This window comes from Microtus pennsylvanicus, chromosome 12 (genome assembly GCF_037038515.1).
Source record: "Microtus pennsylvanicus isolate mMicPen1 chromosome 12, mMicPen1.hap1, whole genome shotgun sequence".
Lineage (NCBI taxonomy): Eukaryota > Metazoa > Chordata > Mammalia > Rodentia > Cricetidae > Microtus > Microtus pennsylvanicus.
The window spans coordinates 17,529,341-17,552,861 of NC_134590.1; the positions used below are offsets into that span (position 1 = coordinate 17,529,341).

General features: G+C 35.3%; 1 protein-coding gene across 1 annotated transcript; it reads left to right on the plus strand.

Moving 5' to 3' along the window:
* The first annotated feature begins 664 nt into the window (after nucleotides 1–664).
* Nucleotides 665–23,521, plus strand: LOC142832658 (UDP-glucuronosyltransferase 2B17-like). Its single transcript, XM_075943317.1, has 6 exons — nucleotides 665–1,395; nucleotides 2,831–2,979; nucleotides 4,762–4,893; nucleotides 11,104–11,191; nucleotides 11,669–11,888; nucleotides 19,627–23,521. The coding sequence occupies exons 1-6, from the start codon at nucleotides 672–674 to the stop codon at nucleotides 19,904–19,906; spliced, it is 1,593 nt and encodes a 530-aa protein (XP_075799432.1). The 5' UTR covers nucleotides 665–671; the 3' UTR covers nucleotides 19,907–23,521.

Sequence of the window (23,521 nt, forward strand, 5' to 3'; positions counted from 1 at the left end):
TTCCCTGATCTCCTATCCAACCTTCCTTTATCCCAATCATCCTTTTTCACCAAGTTCCCCCCATCCTCCCCTTCTCCCTTTTCTCTCCCCATCTCCCCTTACCCTCATCCCACCCCACCCCCAAGATCCCAATTTTCTCCCCGGCAATTTTGTCTACTTCCCATAGCCAAGAGGATAACTATATATTTTTCCTTGGGTTCACCTTCTTACTTAGCTTCTTTGGTTCACCAATTGTAGACTCCGTGACCCTTATTTATGGCTAGAAACCAATTATGAGTGAGTACATCCCATGTTCATCTTTTTGGGTCTGGGTTACCTCACTTAGTATAGTGTTTTCTATTTCTATCCATTTGCATGCAAAATTTGAAAAGTCATTGTTTTTTACTGCAGTACTTTCAAATATCTTAGAAACAGAACAGTTATGCAAACAGGTCATGGACTCTTGAATTTGCTTTATTACAAAACATTTGTCATTAAACATTGACATGCATATATGAATATTTAATATTTGCTTTTACTATCTCTATTAGATCAGAAGTTCAGAGTGGTCATTTAGTGCGTCTGCCTTAATCAACTCCGGTTATATTTTAACTCAAGGCTTTTTCTTGTTAGATATAAGGTTAAGCAATGACACGGGACACACTGTGAACAGAAGACTTTGATGTCCCAAGATGACTGTGAAGTGGATGTCTGTTCTGCTGCTCCTGCAGTTGAGTTGCTACTTCAGATCTGGGAGCTGTGGAAAGGTGTTGGTATGGCCAATGGAATACAGTCACTGGATGAATCTAAAAACAATACTGGATGAACTTGTACAGAGGGGTCATGAAGTAACAGTTCTGAGACCTTCAGCTTCCATCTTTCTTGATCCCCAAAAATCACCTGGCCTGAAGTTTGAGAGTTTTTCTACGTCTATCAGTAAAGATGATCTGGACAAGGTTTTCTCAATGCTTGTGGATGTGTCTACTTATGAGATACCAAGAGATTTGTGTTTATCCTTCTCTCCTCTGCTACAAAATGTGCTTAATGAATACTCTGATAGCTATCTGAGTCTTTGCAGAGACACCGTTTCAAACAAACAACTTATGACAAAACTACGCAGATCTAAGTTTGATGTCCTTTTCTCAGATCCCGCTGCTCCCTGTGGAGAGTTGATAGCTGAACTTCTCCAGATCCCTTTTCTGTACAGTCTTCGCTTCTCTCCTGGATATACAATGGAAAAGTACAGTGGGAAATTTTTAGTGCCTCCCTCTTATGTACCTATAATTCTGTCGGGACTAGGTGGTCAAATGACATTCATGGAGAGGGTAAAAAATATGATGTGTGTGTTTTATTTTGACTTTTGGTTGGAGACATTTAATGAGAAGAAATGGAGTCAGTTTTACAGTGAAACATTGGGTAAGTTATGTTTCTTCTCAGTAGCTCAATGACCTTAATTTCACAAGTATTTAAATCTATAGTCATGTACAAGAACTGCAAAATGCAGCTACATTTTATAGGTGATCAAATGTAATATGATATTAGCTAACAAACTCACTGTAAAGGCTCATATTATTGGTGAAAGAGAAGCAGATACCAGACCTGATACAGGATATTCTGCTGAGATACAGAGCCACAAAGAAAAGCAAGTCAACTTTTTAAAGTGTTTCTTTACTCATTTTGCTGTAATTTTTAATCTATTCTAATAAGTCACTGGCTAGTTAACCAAATCATAATTAATGTATATTAAGAAATGAAATGTTTTACAGTTTCAATATGTATAGAACATTGAAGAAATTATTATCTCTTGCATAGGCAACTATTTTTATTTAAAAAAAAACTTTGGGGTCTGAAAATAAAACCAAAAGGTTAAGGGATTTTTTCTGTTCATTTTGAGTATCTGAGTTCTACTCCTAGCACCCAACCAGGTCCAGTGTTTCAAATCTGCCTGTATGTTCCACTTCATAGGAACTGCTGCCCTTTTATGGTATCTGCCGATTACTGAATAAACTTAGTATATATTCAATAAAAAATATAAATTTTAAAATATTTTCCTGTATTTCCTAAAGAATTTCTTTACTCTTGAAAGATACTATATTAGTTCACAGGCTTAAAAGTGGACCTGGGTTTTCTACCAACACCATACATTTTTATTGTGTACTTTCCTAACATCCATGTTAAACACTATGGAAGCATGAATACTCACAGAAAAGGTCTGTATTTTTTGAAGTCCTGTTTTTTATTCCTCTTAAAAAATATTTCAAAGGTAAGACTGGCCAAAATTTCTGTTCTCATAATTACTGAAAATATTGTGATAGTTTTTGTAAGTTAAGTATTATTAAATGTCTTAATATGAAACAAAGGTAGAAGCACTAACCAGAAATTCAACCATTCATAAATTTACAGCCTCTTTAGCAAAACAAGGAAAAAGGACTAGCTACAAACTACAAGGACCAAGGGGAGGCCTGGCCATGGTACATGGTGTGATGTGACTTTTAGACCTAGAATGTGTGTTTATATTTGCACTGTTCCTTTTAAAGATGTAGAGGAGTAAAATGTGTGCTCTTTAAATAGTGGCCAAGTGGGTATTACAATAACTATTTCAAGTTAATTTAGAAACATTAGTTAATTTTTACAGTTTGCTTAAAAAAAAACCCAAATTGACATTTATGTGTATTATATGAGAAACAAATCATTACACTGAAAATTATGTTACATATCAATAAACACTGTTTTTAATTGCACAAGTTCCATATCAAGCATATATTCTTACATCATTTAAGGAAATATATTTTATATTCAAATGACAATCATTCAACTATTCTCCTACTCACTTGCTCATTTCTCCTTCTAGGAAGGCCCACTACCTTAACTGAGACAATAGGTAAAGCAGAAATGTGGCTCATTAGATCCTACTGGGACTTGGAGTTTCCTCGGCCAACCTTACCAAATGTTGACTATGTAGGAGGTCTCCACTGCAAGCCTGCTAAACCCTTGCCGAAGGTAAATACATTATTTAGATATCTTTTTCATTTGATTTCCTTTCTGGTGAACATGATTCTACAGCCTTCATTAGATTTTTCTACCAGGGAAAGAGATATATAGGAAGTGGACTTAAACATCCTGCTAAGTAGGAGGTGAATAAACTCAGGAAAGATTGTGATAGACCTGGGAAATATTCTTATCAGTGAATTAAATTATGTCAGTTAATGTACTTAGGTGGTTATCGATTGGGTAAAGTCCTTACCAAGCAATTATAATGATATATGTTTGAATCACAACACCCAGGTAAAAAGCTGGTTGTCCCAGCACAGTGCAATGGCATTAGCACTGAGGTTGTAGAAACAGGTTGATACTGGGAGCTTGCAGGCCAGTAGTCTGCTAAAAAAAAAAAATGGTAGGATTTGTGTTCCATGTGAGACAGTGTCAAAATCTATATTGAAGACTGGTAGAAGAAGACATCAAAATTTAACTTTTGGCATCTATGTGCTAAACAAAGGCCAGGAATCTCCCCAGCAACCTGACACACACACATACCTATCCACACATATAAACACACACACGGACAGAGATACATAAGTACACATAAATATATATGGAAACACACACACACATGCACACACACATACATGTATAAAGAAGTATGTAAAATCAAACATGTGCAAACAAGCACACACACATATAAACACATGACAAAAGACAGAGAAATTAAGTTATTTAAATTCATCAATCATAAACTGCTCATGACCAAAAGTTATGATTAACATATATCCTAAGGGATTGTTTGATATCTGAACAAACAGAACAGACATAGTTTATCTCCAACCAGTAAATTTTGGAGGATAACTTTGAAGATACCCTATTCATACACAATATCAGAAAATTATTATATACTATATGTTTATCATGATGGAGGAGGATCATTTGTCTATGTGTTACTTTCATTGGTTAATAAAGAAACTGCCTTGGCTTTTGATAGGACAGCAGCTTAGATAGGCAGAGTAGACAGAACACAATGCTGTGAGAAAGAAGTCAGTGATGCAGCCACCATGGAGCCAGCTGCCAGGTCAGACATGCAGAATCTTTCCCGTTAAGCCACCACCTCGTTGTGCTACACAGATTATTAGAAATGTGTTAATCAAGATGTGAGAATTAGCCAATAAGAGGCTGAAACTAATGGGCCAGGCAGTGTTTAAAAGAATAAAGTCTCTGTGTAATTATTCTGGGGCTATCCTAGCCGTGCGTGAGTCGGGGAGAGACAAAAAGCAAAAATACCCACAACACCTTCTACTTTATCGTGCAGTTCTGATTGTTTCACAAAGAATCAAAACATTTTATTGACCATAGTAAGAAGTTTGTGAAAAATACCTCAATGTACATACTATAACATAAATATAATTTCATCAAACAGTAGTTAATAATAATAAATCAGCCATCATAGGAGAAAAAGAAAATAGCAAGGGAAAAAATAACAACCATTTCTGTAAGCAGAAACTGTGTAAATGAAGCAACAATTTTTGAATGCTTATAGAATATGCTTACTCTCCTGAGTTTTAGTTTTACCAGGGGAAAATATTTAGAATATCTGTTGGACAGTGTGTGATTATAGTTTGGGTGGATGACTGTGAAGTTCAAAATCTTTGATATTGTCATGTTGGTCTTCTGTATGTTTTAACACCACTATACTAAATATTCCTATAAACACTTCAATATTTATTCTCTTAGTTCTTTCATAAGTGATTATTCTACAACTGTATTTTGTCAGGAAGCAAATTCTCTTCACAGGAAATGGAAGACTTTGTCCAGACCTCTGGAGAGCATGGTGTCGTGGTGTTTTCTCTGGGGTCAATGGTCAGCAACATGTCAGAAGACAAAGCCAATGCCATCGCATGGGCCCTTGCCCAGATTCCACAAAAGGTGAGGGAAAGCAGTTCATGGGAGGTGACTGTATACTAACTCTGTGAACGTCCTTGGAAGGTCTGATTATAGAAATGATGGCATGAAAGGTAAAGTTTTAAGAAAGCTTTACTTTCCCTTAGCCAAACAGATATTCACAACAGATGCTTCAATGGTGCAGAAGGTGTTTTTGAATGAGAGTGACTTGATATAAACACAGTGATCAATGTGGGAACATTCTTAAATGCTGGCATGATGATGACATTGCTATCAAGTCTACGTAGACATAGCCAAATTCTTCAGAGTCACTTGATCTATTTGTTGATTACTTAAAGTCCCTGCATACATTAGATTTTCAGGGGTGAGTTAATTTGTATTTACTATTTCTATCAGAATAACAGTAAGCAAGTGTTGAAAAAGCTTGAAATGCAGCATGACTCAGCATCCTAATTTTGAAGTAGGCCTCTTCAGTTCTCAGTTGAAAGGACCATTATAGGAGAGGAGCCTAGGCTCACCAACTGTCAATCAAAGTACATGTTTGGCTAATTGAAAGAAAATGCAATAAAAGAAAAAAATCTATTTTTTGGTTGGCCTACCAGTATTTGTCGGAGAAATCTCTAAGGAAAACGTAGAGACGGGTGCTTCCCTCACAGTGATGTCTGCATCATAAAAGATGCTCTCCACTCTGCTCTTAATAAGTCAGAATGAAAGTCCTAAGACACATGGAAGAAGTAGGGAGCTTGTGTCTATGACACTACCCAATATACAAATGCCTCTTTTAATTTAAAATCAAAGATTATAATTCTTCCGTTACCACTCAGGGCATATTAACCAGGAGGGTCCCACAGGTAAGGACTGAAGGATGAAGGGAAAACCAGGCAGCCAGGTCAACTTTGCCATATTAAATAAGCATCATAGCATTTTGTCCAAAGTTTGAACCTAACAAATCTAAGCCCACCCAAGCAAAGGCCTTCCTCACAGGGTCTAAATCATTTGTCGCATAGTATTAACACATAATAGGGGATTTTGTCATGTCTTGGATTAATACAATCCATTAATATCAAAACTGAGATCCTTTATGGTTGAATGAAGAAACAGAAAACAAAATGTACCTTATTATGGGGATGAATAAGTATAGTAAAAACTATTTTTTACAAATACAAAATTAGTGAAGGCCAACAATAGCTGTCTTTAGTTAAACGATGCTGTAAAGCTCCCATTGGCCACATGGTGGCATTAACATTTCATAAGTCAATCAACCATCTTCATTTAGTAGATTATTTTTAAATACAAAACCAGGAGAATTCCAGGGAGAAATGAGGGACTCTATGTGCCGTTTTTCACTGCTCTCTTATGATCTTCTGAAGATCCTATATCTTTTCCTAGTGATTTTTATATAATTTTGACTCCTATGAAATACTAAGTCATACTTATGACACATTATACTTGGGAATATGGGCCCATTAATCTCGGGCATCTGTTTTCCTAGTCCTTTTCATTTTTGACAACCCAAACTTCCATTAGAATTTTGATTGTGGAGAAAGGGTATCATTAGATGTGGGAATAGAGATCTCTGCATGAGTCTCTTGTAGAAAGCCTCTTTAACAAAATTAATCAGAATACGAGTAACACAGTGCTGGAGTATTTCCATTATGTCTTGTCATTTTGTAGCATTTTGTTTAGTCTTTTAGAACTCATAGTTCCCAACCCTATTAGGGTTGAATTTACCCCCCATAACAAGCCATCCAGGTGGCCATTATTCTATGGTTATAATAGAAATATCAGTCTCATCATAACTAAATAATACTGTAAACATTTTTCCCTTTACTTTTAAGTCTAATGATGGCTTATCATTTTCCTTTAGTAAGGTTCTTAAATCTACATAGTCTTACTTGTCTTGAGTCCTTGCTCACATACCATGTTCATTTGTGAAAGACTATATAGAAAATAGTAATAATTGCAATTTTCCTTCTGCTTAAACGACCAATTAGTAGGCACTGTATTCGTGACTGTAATTTCCCCTGTTAAATCTTCATCAGTGATTTCTGTGTGAACTATGATTTCATTATGGATAAACTACTGCAACCCAATAAAAGTCTAACTCTTTGAGGCAGTATAAGTCCCCAATATTCTGTGTGTTACCTTAAAGGACGTTGAAGAAAGGAAACGGCAGTACTTAATGGCAAGGACTACCAATAGCAGCAATTTCTTGAATGACATCTTGAAATGAAAGACTAGTTTGATTATAATCTGAAGTCTGGCATCAATGTTGTCATTTTTCCTTAAAAGCCTCTAATTTTGTGGGTCCCATAGGGGACCTCTAAACATATTTTCCTACTATTAGCTGGTATTGTTTTGTTTCCAGGCAATGTATTCCCATCATTATCAAATTTGGTTCAACATTTCTTAACCCAATGTTTTCCTTACTTGCATATAACCTGGAACTCATTGAATCTGAACATACAATTTTAGGGGAAATTTACATTGCTTCTTCAAGTGGCCACTTTGCTAACATCTATTTTTGTAATGCATAGATTTTTATACCAGCTAATTTTGCTCTTTGTTTGTAGATCCCTACATTCTGAAGTTAATTAACTTCGGAAAATCCAGAATATTTTCTATTTTTCTTTGAGGCATGATTAATCCTTGGCAATCTTTATCAACATTTTCAAAAGCTAAGTGTTTTAATAATAATGTCTTCTTCTTGATTTTCCAAAGCATCTTTAAGTTTCTCTATGAAATCAGCCATAAGGCACAGAGGGACTTTGTATTTTTACTACTTTCCTAGACCTGAAGTCATATTCCATATCAGCTAAATCCAGGAAGCCATAGCTACATCCCTTATGTGGGAGAGTGCCGATATCTCGGTGGAGACCTCGAATTCCGTGCACCGAGCCCCTTTGTCTGTGCTCTGTGCGCTGTTACCCACTTGGCAAGCTTCGGGCAAGGAAGCTGGAGGTTAAAATACACAAACCCACACAGACAGAGAGACAGAGACATGGGTCATCCTTGAATTCCTCAAGAATGCCCCCTTTATTGTGTTCATGGGCAGATTATATACAGATAGCCATGCCTCAGCCAAACCCACCAGAAACCATTCTCCAGCCATCAGGAACTCCTGAAGGTCTTGTGCTCAGGGCAGCTGCAGGCACTCACATCAGGGGATTACAAGAAATTCAGGATCTGAGGTCTCACTGCTCCCAAAAGGAGAGAGCTGTCAAAAGTATATTAAGCAGTTGATAATCTATTGATACCAATCTACCACTCTCTGTCAGCATTTCATATGTGATATTTGGGATTACCTCAGTCCTAGCGATATAATAATTTAGGGGCTTTCTCTGCAAACCACACTTGTCACTGAAGAAGTTTGAAAGGGCTAAAAACCATTTTAGCAAGTATATAAAAGTCATACATCAACCATTGCTCATTATTGTTCCAACCAAAAAGATTCATAACTACATGGAACAGTAGATCCAGAGAAAGCACAAGCCTTCTTAAAATCTTCCATTTTATCCATGTCTAACCCATGCTAAACACTTCTATTTTGTTGAATTTTCAGTGAAACACAAAGCTGATCTCATGAGGCCAGGGAGGAATTGGTAAATTAATTCCTTTTTCTTTCATGCCCTGCCTTGTCTAGCTTTTTTATAAGCCCTCTAAAATCCTCATCAATAATTAGAAAGAATGCAAGATTAGGTTGATTATCAGATTCCTTACCTTGTGCTTCAGGGATGCCTTTAGGCACTACAAGAAACATTATTTAAGGAGACTCCAAAAATTGAGCTGAGGGAGCCATCACCTGCATAATTAACAGTGGTGCTGTATTTCCTTTGATGTTACCTACACTGGGAAATTTTCCTAGATTTTCTTTCTTTCCTAATTTTAAGTTGTTGTCATCCAGTTTATATTCATGCAAGGAATTAATCATTTCTTCCTCATGATGAATAACCTCCTTATCTTCATTTAGTATTTTATAATAGTTTAAATCAATTCCTAGGCGACCCAAATTGAATGGGGATTTATTCCCCTTATTTATATGCCTTTCCAATATTCATTCAGACTCTGCCAGATACTTCTTCATCTAAAGCACTGTCTCCTGGAAACTTGGGGTAATAATCATAAGCAACAGTTAACTCTAAGCAGAGAATCAGACAATGTACAGTCTGAGGGTTAAAAGGGTCATATGAGCAAAATCACATGAGTTGAAGTTATATACGGTCAGTACTAAAAGCCATGTGTAACAAAAAAAAAAAAGTTTTTCCATAGAGTCTTACTTAGGTTTTCATTGCTCTGAAGAGACATCATGATCATGACATCTGTAATAAAAAAAATACACTTAAATATTGTAGGTCATTTAACCATTATCATCATGAAAGTAATTATGGTACCATGCAGGCAAATACGATGCTGGAGCTGAACATGCTACGTCTTGCAGAAAAAAGAAAGTCCAAGGTTTGAATTTAACAAGCAGAAGCCTGAGGAAAGCCTCCCTCACAGGCTCTAAAACCTTTTCTGCATAGAATAGACACATAATAGGGAATTATGTCATGCTTTGAAATGAATAAATTACAGATATCAGAGTTAAGCTTCTTATGATTGAATGAAGGCAGAGGAAAACCAAAATGTACCTTATTATCAGAATGTATATGTATAGTATAAAAGCAATCTTTTAAATGCAAAACTATTAAACGGCAATCTTTAACAATAACTATCTAGATAAATCAGACTGTAAAGCTCCCATTGGCCACATGGTGGCAATTACATTTCACAAGTCATTCAATCATATCTATTTGCCTGATTATTTTTTAATTATAAAACCAGGAGAATTTCAGGGAGAAAACGAGGTCTCTATGTGCCTATTCTCCACTGTTCTCTGTCAACCTTGTGAAGAGCCCATATCTTTTCTTCAGAAACAGACCAGACAGGGTCACTAGATTTTATATAATTTTGACTCTTATGAAAAACCCAACTCATGTTTATATTCTTGTCCACATGGGGATATAGCTTCCATAATGCCTTGTAACTCTTCCTAGTCCTTTCATTTTCAAAACTCAAAATTTTTTAATAGCAATTCTGATTGTAAATTTGACTGAAAGTCACACTGAATTAAGCTTGGGGCAAAGAAACCTCAATGCCCACCCCACAGTGACAAACTTTCTCCAGCAAGACCACACCTCCTGATATTGCTACTCTCTTAGGGGGACGTTTTCTATCAAAAAACAACAGAAACGCACAAAGGGCAGTTTAAACTTTATCTGGATGACAATAGCAAGCAGTAGTGGTTAACCTGAAATAGATCCACTCATATCTGTTATACCTGGAAGGAGGGTGAAACACACTTATCAAAACAATCTAGCATTTTGAAGAAACTGATGTCTTGTTTTCTTAGAGTTGTTCTTAAGCACTCAGAATTTGTTCATGTGACTCCATTCCTGGATCATGTTCCAAAACTACACTATGCAAAATTATTCCCTGGATTGGCCAGATGATTCCATATATCTATTGGTCAACACAATGGCATTGTTTCGAAGAACTTCAGACCAGAGAGAATTTTGGATCAGGAATATTTGTCACGAATCAGTAATAAAAGATTAAAAACTTGAAATTCAATGAAAATACCATAGAACGGGTGAATAAAAGTAAACCCCCAAAAGCATTTAAAATATAATAGTGTTAAAGGTAGACTATTAGAACTGTCAAAATATATTCATATAAATAATGAGTTATTAATAATGTACCACCCTTCTCTGAAATTGAATTATATCACTGTGGGAGTATATTAAATATTTTGTGCATCACTAGCTATCTCATTTGTCTAAACATCTCTGATTAGAAAAATGATGATTATGTTCACCTTGCCTGAATGTATCTGCTGGCACTATCTTCTTCTCAGTATGTCTAGAGGTCTCAAAATTTACCCTTTCTGATGTCTTCATCCCTCCTAAGGGAGGTATTTACCTATGTTATATTTAAACATATAAAGATCTATTTTTAACAGTTTCTATTTTTGAAATTATAATACAATTACATCATTTCTCCCTTTTTGTTATTCCTCTAAACCCTCTCATATCCATTCTGCAAGCTCTCTTTCAAATTCATAGTATCATTTTTATGAATGCTGTTACATACATACATGCACATTATATATATTTATATTCCTAAATATAATTTATCTAGTCTTTATAATGCTAAATTTGGTTCCAGCAATAAAGATGATCTAATCTTTGACAGGTTCTTTGGAGATTTGAGGGCAAAACACCAGACACCTTAGGATCCAATACCAGAGTTTACAAATGGCTCCCCCAGAATGACCTTCTAGGTAAGACTCTCAGAACAAAACTCTCCTAGTTGACTTCAAAATCCTTTATATGATACTTTGTGAATGTATTATTTATATAAGATAACAAGTTCTGGTATGCAGTTAGTTGTTTTTAATACTCAATTTCTCTTAACTACCATATACCTCATGTGTTCAACTGGAAATTAGAACTTCATATTTCAACTCTCAAATCCAAAGCAATTCTGCAAAATATCTCTCTGGAAATTTAGTTTCTTTTCACTCTGAGAGAAAAAAAAACATTTCACCAATGTTATGAGTATTAGAATCTTCACATAGGTATTCATGGGATGAGACGTGAGGGGAAACAGACGTTATGTGATAAACTAAATTAATAAAGTGAATTAAGTAAAATTAATTTCTATGTAGAAAGTCTCCATTCAGTTTCTGATAGTGCACATTCCTCATTTCATGTCTAAGACTGCTAATTAATGTCAACCTGAATTCATGTTATTCTAGGTCATCCAAAAACCAAAGCCTTTGTAACTCATGGTGGAGCCAATGGAATCTATGAGGCGATCCATTTTGGAATCCCTATGATTGGCATTCCTTTGTTTGGAGAGCAGCATGATAACATTGCCTACATGGTAGCCAAAGGAGCAGCTGTTTCGTTAGATTTCAGAACAATGACAAGGTCAGATTTACTCAGTGCCCTGGAGGCCGTCATAGATAATCCTTTGTGAGTATAATCTTTTAAAATATATATGTTATTTGTTTATCATTAATTATGATTCTTACTGAAGGCCCAAAAATAATGGTAAAATTATTATCCTAATAATTTTGAAATAAAATATTAAATTAAAAAAATTATCCTAAAGGCAAAAATAATGGAAGGAAAAAAAATTAGGGTATGATTTAGTGTCATAAGTTTTTTTTTCTCTTTTTGTTATTACTATTTATTTCCATGTTGTGCTTTATATTTCTTTTCTATGTAAATCATACTTTTCCTAAATGTGTAATTCTACAACTTAATCCTCCAAACAGCTTGTTCCACAGACATATGCTACCTGCTCTGGACGATTTTAATTTTAAATTCTTTTAGTAAAGTAATTGGTCAGAGTTTTAAGGATAGTATAAAACTTAAATAGCCAATAAGTGACGTGAAAGCAAATGTTGGATAGAATAGCCATTTATTTGTTCTTTACCACCCAGACCAGAAATAATCACACAGAAACTATATTAATTAAATCACTTCTTGGCCCATTGTTTCTAGCATTTTATTGGCTAACTCTAACATCTTAATTTAACCCATTTCTATTAATCTGTGTATCACAACTCAGCAGTGGCTTACAGGCAAAGTTTCAGCACATCTGTCTCCAGAGTCAGCTCCTATCATTTCTCTGACTCTGCCTCCTTCCTCCCATGCTATAAGCCAAGCCAGTTCTTTAGTTATTAACCAATAAAAGCAACACACAGACATAAGGACCTCCAACACCATTTTCCATTTTCTGTTTAAACAAAAAGAAAAGTTTTAACATAGTAAAATTACATTTAAGACACTAGTTATCAAGAAAAAATTATAGTGGTGTAGGAGGTCCTTGTGTTTCTGTGTTGCTTCATTGGTTAATCAATAAAGAAACTTCTTGGCCTAATAGGGCAGATCTTAGGTAGGCAGAGAAGACAGAACTAAATGTTGGGAAGAAGGGCAAAGTGGCAGATGTCATGATCTCCTGCCTGAGATGAATGCTGGTTAGAATCTTCCCAGTAAGCCACAGTCACGTGGAAACACACAGATTAAAGAAATGGGTTAAATTAAGATGTATGAATTAGCCTATTAGAAATTAGAGCTAATGGGCCAATCATTAATTTGATGAATACAGTGTCCCTGTGATTGTTTCAGGTGTAAGATAGCTGGGTGACCGAGATAGAAAAAAGTGACCCTGTCTCCAACCTTTTCCCCTTTTCTGTTTAGAAAAAAGGAAGGCTTTAACATAGTAAAATTACATTCAATAAAACAGTTCTCAAGTAAGAATTATAGTTACAATTTTTATATCTACTTTATCTTTTATCATAACTAAGGAAAACTATAAGTATAAATTCTTCAGCTTCATCAAAGTCTCCAGAAGGATATGATATTATATAAGTAAACAGGAGGCACTATGTAAGCAATTTCTAAAACTGTAGAATTGAAAGGGACATCTCATTGCCTGGATAGTCACCCAAGGTTCTTCTGTATTGTTGGGGCATCTTCGGCCTACAGGCCCATAATATCCAGCAGACTGTTTTCATGAAGCAGGAAATCTTAAAAATACTTCTGCCTATATTGTCACTTTGCCAGTAACGTTCTTCTGTGTCCTGTAGAACGTCTAACAGACTCTTTCATGGAGCAGGAACTTTGAAGAACCATCTCACGTTTAGTCAAGTTCATGAGTCATTTCTCTGCAGGTCCCATATGTCTGTTTATATGGCCATGAAGAGCAGTTTCTTGCCCAAATGACTGACACACTTCATAAGGAACCTCTTTGATGCCCGTGTTCCTCTTGAAGTAGCTTGTGCTGCGAGGTGTAGATGTGTCTCATTGTCATGAAAAGTCCTTACTTTTTAAAAACATTTAAATGCCATATTATACATGTCTCTGAAAGATTTGAAGAATACCTAAATGAAATATATGTACCTAACATGACTATAAACTTGACTATTATAGATGACTATCAAGTAACTTATATTTCTTACTCATACATTAAATTTTCAATGAACAACAATCACAATGCCTTAATCAAGAGCAGAAATATACACATAATGCAATTTACCTTAGATTTGAATCAATAAAACAAGATCCATACCAATGCAAATCTCTATTAAATATCCCCTTTTAAATATAGAGAGACATTTATAAATAAATTAGAAATTTGAGTGTAGGTTTTTCCCAAACTGCTTCCTACTGTTTATTGGACTAAATAATTTTTGACGAGTGTTCAAGGAAATCATTTATGGGGTCTTGGTCCATCAACCACACTAGTTTGGAAGAAATCCACAGGTTATCAACCTCTGTGGAAACAAGAGAAGAACCTCTTTTCCAAAGCAACACATTCTTAAACGCAAATTTGGAAGTCATGATACCTTTATAATACACATGCTGGTTTACATAGCAGCCTATACAATGAAATGTCTCTCTGTACTTAGCTCTTTATAGTAAAAAAAAAAACTCAAAGAAAACACAATAATATACATAATCCAGACTCTGTGAATTTTCCATTATCATTACGTGTCTTATGTTTTCTTTACTCCTTTTATTCTATGATTGTCTATACTCTGTCTCTTTGAAGACTTTGTTTTTTATATGATTTCCTTATTTTACAACTTTCTATAATCTTTTCTTTTCCTCTCCCAAGGCTATATGCATTTATTGAACACTGTGACCCATTTCGATAATTTTTATTTCTGAATCTGTCCTTTTTTTGTATCTATAATTCATTACTGTCCAAGAGTGCTCATCAAATTGCTAAGCACTTCTTATAACTTAAATTGCGTGATTCCTATGGTATATATGGTACTACCTACTTCTATGTGCAGGCTAAAATTCAAGCTGCACAATTACTATGATGTATATGGAACTTCCTATTTGCTTGACACAGTCCAGCATGGCAGAGCTTTTTTGCTGCCTCTGAGAGCCATGCCCACAGACCCATTGTCAGGCATACAGCCAGTCCATGCTGACATTAAGCAAGTTGCAGCAGTCTTTTCACAAACCCCATCCAAATGTTCTGTCTCCCAAAAGAGCCAGAGGTCGTACTGGAAGTAAGGCCAGAAAGCTGGCATTTCAAAATGGTCGCAAATGAATCAGAAAAACCTCATTTAAGGGAGCTGCAGCACACTGCCAGCAAACAGCAACAAGCTGTGTTCAACTCTGCATTTTTGTGTCTAGAATTCCTTTTCAAGCTTTCTCACATTTTACCTAGATTTTAGTCCACCGCATTGACACCAATTTGCTGAAAGGCAGAGCTTTTTGTTGGGTCCCAGCCATCTATACCAGAAATAATCACACAAAAAGTGTATTAATTAAATCACTTCTTGGCCCATTAACTCTAGCTTCTTATTGATCACTCTTAGTTATTAATTTAACCCAATTTTCTTGACCTATATATTACCACGATGTCGTGGCCTACCAACAAAGTTTCAGCATGTCTATTTCCAGTGGCTTCATGGCATCCCTCTGACTCTGCCTTCCTTCTCCCATCATATAGCCTACCTTTCCCCACCTCATTATTTTTTCCCTGCTATAGGCACAAAAGATTTATACATTAACCAATAAATGCAACACACAGACAGAAGGAACTCCCACACAATTTCCCCCTTTCCAGATATAGACATGCTGGAACATTGCTGGTAAGCCACTGCCATGTGGCGATATAAAGATTAATAGAAATAGGTTAAATTAATATGTAAGAGTTATCCAATAAGAAGCTAGAGATAATGGGCCCAGCACTGATTTTATTAATGCAGTTTCTATATGATTATTTCAGGTCTAAGCTAGCTGGGTGACAAGGTAACAACAAGCAGCCCTCCTTGCAACACTGAAATGTTAGAGGTGGTACCAGATATCGTACACCGAGAAGCCATAGGAAAATACTACAAAAGAGAAATTGAATGTTATGAAAGAGATAGGTAACTTTTATAAAAGTTGTAACTTCACAGTGTCTGTGCTTACTGAAGGGTGGAGGGTATTTATCAGATACTCTTACTTTCTGCAGAGACCAGAAGAAGATGCAGATTAGCTAATGTTATGGTATTTTTGAAAACAGATTGTCAAATTGAGTGTCTCAGGAAAGCTTACCGAGGAATGCTTGTGTACAAACACACACACACAGATACACAGAGACGGAGAGAGAGAAAGAGAGACAGAGAGAAAGAGAGACACACAGAGAGAGAGAGACAGAGAGAAACTCCAGAGACAGTAGAAATATCTGGCACACGTTTGCAATTCAGGTTTGAGGTTTTTCGTCAACTGAAGAAAATTAAGAGAAAATAAAAGGCTTATTCAGAGTTCTTTCCCTAGAATCTTCCCTTTTGCTGAATAGAACAACCATTTTCTTTCAAATACAATGTGCATGGTTTCATTTCTTTTAAAAATACTTATTTATGTTTATTTCATGTTTACTGGTGCTTGCCTACACTATGTATTCAGATCAAACATGTGCACATTGTTCCCAACAAGAACACAGAGGGTCTCAGATGCCCTGGAACTTGACTTACATATGGACGTAACCACCATATGGGTGCTGGGTATAAAACCTGGGTCCTCTGCAAGAGAAGCAAGTGCTATTAGTCCCTGAGCCCTCATACAGTTTTAGTAATTTACACTATTCCCACTTCCTAAACAAGACACGAAATAAAAATCAAGGAAGTTGAAGGATGCTTCTATGGTAGGATATACATTGCAGAAGAGACACTTCATACTTATAATATAAGTATGTTTGACTTTGTTATTCCTATTTCTAGAAAAATTTCAAGACAAAGGAAAAAGACCAAGAATATAGATAAAATCAGATCTCTAATTCTTAAAACACAAAGTCATATTATTTTTACCATTACATTTTCTAGTTTTTTTGATAAAAATCATGGTGTCTAAAGTCATTTTAAATGCCAGTAATGTATATAAAATAGTCGCACATTGTTGGTGTTAATGAATCTATAACTTCATATCTACCAAATAAATACTTTTTAAAAAGATACTTCAAAAAGCAAAAAAAAATGTTGTAACTTTCTACATTGAAATAGCATAGATATTAACATAAAAGTAAGTGTATGGTTAGATATAAAAACATGAAACCTGTCTTTGGATAAATTTAAATAATGAAAACTTATTATTATGAAGCTAATTAACATGCTGATAATTATTTTTCTTTGATTAAAAAATTCATTTGGAAACTCTCTCCAAAAAGAGCTTTTTGGAAGAAGAATATTTCTTTCCAACTTTCAGCATTACTTCGGTGCCTATAAAAAATTTCTGTGGCGTTAGGACCAGAGAGAAATCTACCTCTTTTCATGTTAGCATGGCTACTGGTGTCATCCTTATTCAGATCTTTTGGAAGAAGCTGCTTGTTTGTTCCCAGTCACTCAGACTCGAAATAACCAATCAGAAACTATATTAATTACAACACTTCTTTCTCTATTAGCTTATGCACATTTTTTGTTATTCTTGAAACTTAAATTAACACATTTCTGTTAATCTGTGTATTGCCATGTGGTTATAGCCTACCAGTAAACGCCTGCTAACTATCTCCTCCAGGAGCTGCATAACTTCTCTCTTACTCCACCTTCTTTCTCCCAGAATTCAGCTTAGTTTTACCTGCCTGGCTCTGTTCAGTCCTGTCTTGGACCCAAGTCACTTCTTTATTAAGCGATCTTATTCACACAAATTACTGTGATAATACTATGTAATTATATTTAACGTTTACACAAAAAGATCCACATAAAATACTTCTTTAGGGACTTATTTGGTTGAGAACAACTATAGATGTTCTACTTATTCAGATTTTGTTAGGGTCCTATGTTTTTGAGAACAACTATAGATGTCATACTTATTCAGATTTTGTTAGGGACCTATGTTTTTGAGAATGAGTTTAGGTTTCATACTTATTCTGATTTTGTTACGGATGTATGTTCTTAAAGATGACTATAGGTGTCATCATTATTCAGATCTTGTTTAGGTACTCATGTTGTTGAGACTTTATGAGTGTAGTTTCAAAGAAACAACTTCACAGCAGTTCCCTCTGGCTTTTAAAATCTTTCAATCCTCTCTTCTGTTTTATACCACAAAAGCTAGTTTTCGGGTAGAGGGATGTCATGTCAGCTACAGCAGAGAGGTCTCTGGGCTCTGCTTCCGAATTGAATGCTCATTAAAAATAGAAACTTACCTTCCACCTTTGCAACATCAATAGGGTCTTTGTTTAGGGAGTTTGTTTGAAAGACTTGGCCAACCTCTTAAAAAGGATTTTTGTGTTTGGCATTGAGGTTAGTGTAGGGTGCTCTTTGACTCTTCGATGAAGCACCATCAGTCCAGAAGAGGAAAAGATCATTAAAATTATATATGTATATATTTATACATTAAATTGTATGTGTTATGGGAGATTTGATTACATTATTAATAGTAAAATTCTTCGTGGCTTTTTCTGATATTTTTATTGGTACTTTATTACTCTTAGCCCTTCTTTTGCAATAACATTCCTCACCCTTTTCTAAAGAGCTTCCACTGTTCCCATTTCATAACCAGATAAGTTACAAATGAAATTTTAAATAAATATAACATGTATACTAAGAAATGATGATTATTTAATGAGAGCAAATACATAATTCTCTCATTTTGCTTTATAAATAAAAAGACACTAAGTTACCATTATTAAAATTGCTACTTTTCCTTCTTTGAACTGACATCAGAGTTATGACTTGTCTTTATAACCGTCTTCTTTATATGCTCATCAATAATTATTTCAGCATTATAATCGAGTACACCTTGTGTTTGATCTTCAGTGTGAAATTTTTACAACTCATACTTCTAAAATTACAATGCTAACAGAAAATGAATATCAACAGTAAGAGCAAATATTAGGCTTGAAAGACGGCTTTGTAGATAAGCAAAGGTCTACCCTAGCAGAGGACCAGAGTTCTGTTCCCAACACTTACATCAGTTGGTTACAAACATCTGTAACTCTAACTACAGCAGCTCTCATAACACACAAACACACACACACACACACAAACATATACACACACAGTTTACACACTTTACACACATACTCCCTCACACACATATTTAAAAGCAATAGCAAAAATTTATTGTGATTATACTTTACAATAAGAATCATAAAAGTAATAAAAAATTCAATAGAGTAACACAGAAGAAAATTATTTTTCATATTAATTTTATGAAATATTTGATGACCTTAATTAGAAAAATGTAAAAACAATGAGAAGAAGCTATTAGAGTTAATTAATAAGTACCAGGACACATTTGTAATTAAAACTACTAATCATTGATAGATGTACCATAAAAATCTCTTTTCAATCTTTATCAAATTTACATAGATATGCACCACTATGAGACTCAAGTGATTTGCGTTCTACTTATACATCCTGACATTAGTAAACATTTTGCACACAAACTTTACTAATAATTGCTTATGGGTAACTGAAGCTTTATATACTCAAATAATATCTCATTTTGATTTATTTTTTATTTAATACTTAGCTATCTCTAAACTCTACTTTAGGGATATTTGATCTTTATTATTTTTTTAAATGTTTAATCTCGCATTCTCAGGGAACTCAGACATGTCCCTGAAGATCTTCCTTGTCATGCGCATGAAACAAAATATATTTTCATTCTATATGGTGTGACTAACTTTAATGTTTACACAAAAGTTTACACATGTGCATTTTTTATTTCTGTAAGTTAATGTCTGTTTTCCTTCTGACAGCTATAAAAAGAATGCAATGTGGTTGTCAACCATTCACCATGACCAGCCCATGAAACCGATGGACAGAGTCATCTTCTGGATTGAGTTTGTCATGCGTCACAAAGGGGCCAAGCACCTGAGGCCACTTGCACACAACCTCACCTGGTACCAGTACCACTCTCTGGATGTGATTGGATTCCTACTGGCCTGTGCGGCAGCCATAGCTTTCCTTGCCATAAAATCCTTCTTATTCATTTATCGAGAGTTTGTAACGACGGGAAAGAAAATGAAGAGAGAGTAGAGCTCATTGAGAATGAACATGAACACCATTTCAGCATTTTTCTAGTTTATGAACGGCCTTCTGAATATTCACTGATCACTCTATCAAGGCATATCTTCATTAGAGGGGAAGGGAGAAATAATGCAATTATATTATAATCTCACAAAATAAAAGACATAATGAAAAAAAGCTGAGCAAATGATAAGGAACAACCTAGTAAGCATATTCCCTATGGTATCTGTTTTAGTCCTGCATCCTGAGTTTTTCCTTGAACCTCTGGCCTATATTTCCTCAGCAATGGACAGGGAGTTATGGCATGAAATAAACCCTCTTCTTCATCAAACAAAAAACAAACAAAAATGAAAATTTAAAAACTAAGGAGTGGCCTCGCCATTATTCAGGGCATGCAGCATTATGATAAGCAAATATGTGGTGGAGAGGTGAGACAGAAAGGGAAGTGGGAGCAGTTTGTTTTCTGTGAAGAGAGGTGGGACTGTAGACATGAAGACATTTCTGAACTTAGAAGCCTTAGAAAAGATATCAGTAGTAGCATATGAACCTAAGCTAGGATGTCATGAGAGGCTATTGCATAAAGTTATTAAGGTGAAGCCTTAGTTGGAATGCAGATACCAGGCTATTGGAGATGCCAGGACCATGGAACATTCTCTGGTAATATCTACATGTAAAGAGTATAGTACAGAGAGCATAAAGGTCCTTATGTACTTTGTACATAATCTCTCTACCCATCCAGGCCATGCATGTTGTGACAGAATCTAACTCTGGAAGTTTACCAGATCTTCTCTCAATGCACCACCTATCTAACCCAGGTTCTCCATCCAGTGCCCTGAACTTGTCTAGACAGCCCTGCTTACCATACTCTCAGTCTCCAGGCTTTACCCAAGACCCACATCATCTTTCTTCCACACACAATTGCCACATCCAATCCCTTAGCCCCATCTGGGTCTGCACATCCTGTTTTGGGGTACAGCTTGGTGAGTCTGTCTGACCCTTCCCTCCAAGTTCCCTCTTAAACCTTCAAACCTATCTCTAAACTCCAAATATTGATCACAAGACAGAATTTACACAGCACCCATCCTTCCATGTCCACTGGACTTCATTCCATTTAAGCTATATCCAATGCTCACGCCCACTCCACAATGTAACATACTGTAGTCTGTCTCAGACTCTGTGGCCACATTAGACATAGAACTCACAAAAGAAGTCCCTAGGCAACAAACCTGCCACTCCTTCAGAAATATAAAAATGTTCTCCAGTGAGAATTACATAAATAGCATACAGAATTTAAAATAACCATCTTAAAATTCATCCAATAATTCAAGGAGTGGAACAGAGACTAAAGAAACATCTGAATGAATGTAAAGAAAATGAAATTAAATAGAAGAAACATCTGATTATAACTAAGAAATAACAAATAACTGATAGAAATGATGAAGATAAACACGAATGTGAGGGTATAATTAAAGAAAGAGATAGAAAAATTAAAAGGAACTCAAGGAGAAATGAGAAGAAACTGAAAATCTCAAGAAGCCAACTAGAAAATTCAAAGGAAAAAAATCTGACAAGTATAATGAGTCAGGCAACAACAGATGAAATATCTGGACTTAAATATAAATTAGAGGTCCTAGGCAGAGAACAGTAAAGTTTGAAATCAAAGCAAAGAACATGAAAGTTAAGTGGCAAACCAGGGAAAGACAAATCTTTTGAATTATGGGAATAATTGAGGAAGAAGAATCCCAAATCAATGGCATAGATCATATCTTCAACAAGAAAATTTCCCCTTAGAAAAGGTGCACCCATATAGACAGAAGAAGCACATACAACACAAAACATATAACATCAAGAAAAAAACTCCGACAGCATTATCACAATAAAACACGGAGTATGTAAGTATACAAAAGAAACAAAGGGTATTAAAAGCTGCAAGAAGAAATCACACACACACACACACACAAGTCATTCTAATAAAAAGAACAATTAACAAAGGAAACATTACTATCTTAGACACACATTCACCAAATTCTGGTGCCAATTTCATTAAAAATATACACTGGATTTAATGAAATAGATTAACATCAAGACATTAATAATAGCTGATTTAAGTCATCAGCTTTCTGCAAAAGACTGGTTATCTGTACAAAAATTAAGCAGAAGAAACATCAGAAGAAAATGACGTCATACATTATTTGGGATTCAGAGATATCTGGAGAATAATCCTGAAACACACAAAAAAATTCAAATGAGCATCCCATGGAAACTACTCTAAGAAAGACAACACACTTAAACACAAAACAAATATTCATTAATTCAGAAAGATTAAAATAACTCTTTGTATCTTTTCTGAAGGCGAGAGAGAGAAAGAAAGAGAGAGAAATGGAGAGAGTAAAATAATAGTAAGGATATGTTTACCTAAAGATACAAATAGTACATATAAGTCTGCATATGCATATACATGTACAGTTTTTATGTAATTTTCCTACCTAGATTGCAAAAATTCCTGCAAGAACCCTAGACTGGGGGAAAAAAACTGTCATAAATTGCATGAGAAGTCACATTTGGAGTTGTTGCTTAGGGTTGTCAAAAGACTCTCAAAACATTAAAGATTGTTGCTATTGATTTTGGTTGCTCCCCATAGGTGGATAATAATTTCTTATTGCAGAAGACACCTTGCACTTAAGACAAAGGATCCATAGAAGCTGAGCTCAATCTGACCTGAAAGACTTTCCTGAAGACTAGCTTTCCTGCTAGCAGCAGATACCTTGCAAGGTATGGAGAAGACACCAATGGTCCTACCCAGCTATGATGACTTTGAATTATAACAATAGCCAGCCTGGCATATTAGACCTAAGAGTACGACTGTGGCTCCCTATTCTGGTGGTAACAAAAAGCTTGATAATTGAATTTAAGACCCACTTAACTGGAGGAAAATTATGCCCAGTACTGAAAATCTAGCTAACTATCTGGAGCTGGTGATATTATTGATCTTCCAGGAAAACTTACAATGAACTTTGCTAAACCAGCATAAATTTCCAGCTATATTATAAATATTAATTCTTATACCTACAGATAAGAGCAGTGTTCACCATCATAAAAAAGAAACTGAATCTCTATGTACAACAGATGGAGCCTATACAGAAAATGACAACCAATCAAATACAGAGCACACATTATTGTCTGGTGCCCTGCTCCAACTTACATATCTATAACACAGCACCTATGCTTAAGGCCACGGAACAACATAGAAAGGGGTAGAAAAATTTTAAGAGTCAGAGAAACAGGAAGTCTTGTGCGAGATTCTCTCTTCCAGAAATGTCAGTGAAGTCACATGCATGAAGTCTCATCAACATGGCTGCCTAAACATGACCTGAATAAGAAATAGACTAATAGACATACTAACACAAAAGGGAGAAAGTGAATATGGTCCTAATCCTAGACAAAGAACTGGAGACAACTAAGAAATACTCAGAGTAGGAGAAATAGTTTTTCCTAAGGAACAGTCCCCATATTGTTCATCAAATTCCAGGTGGGATGGACTGAAATAAAATACATACAACAAACATTATATGGAATTAACAGGTTGTGTTTATATATTTATGTAAATATATATATATATACATA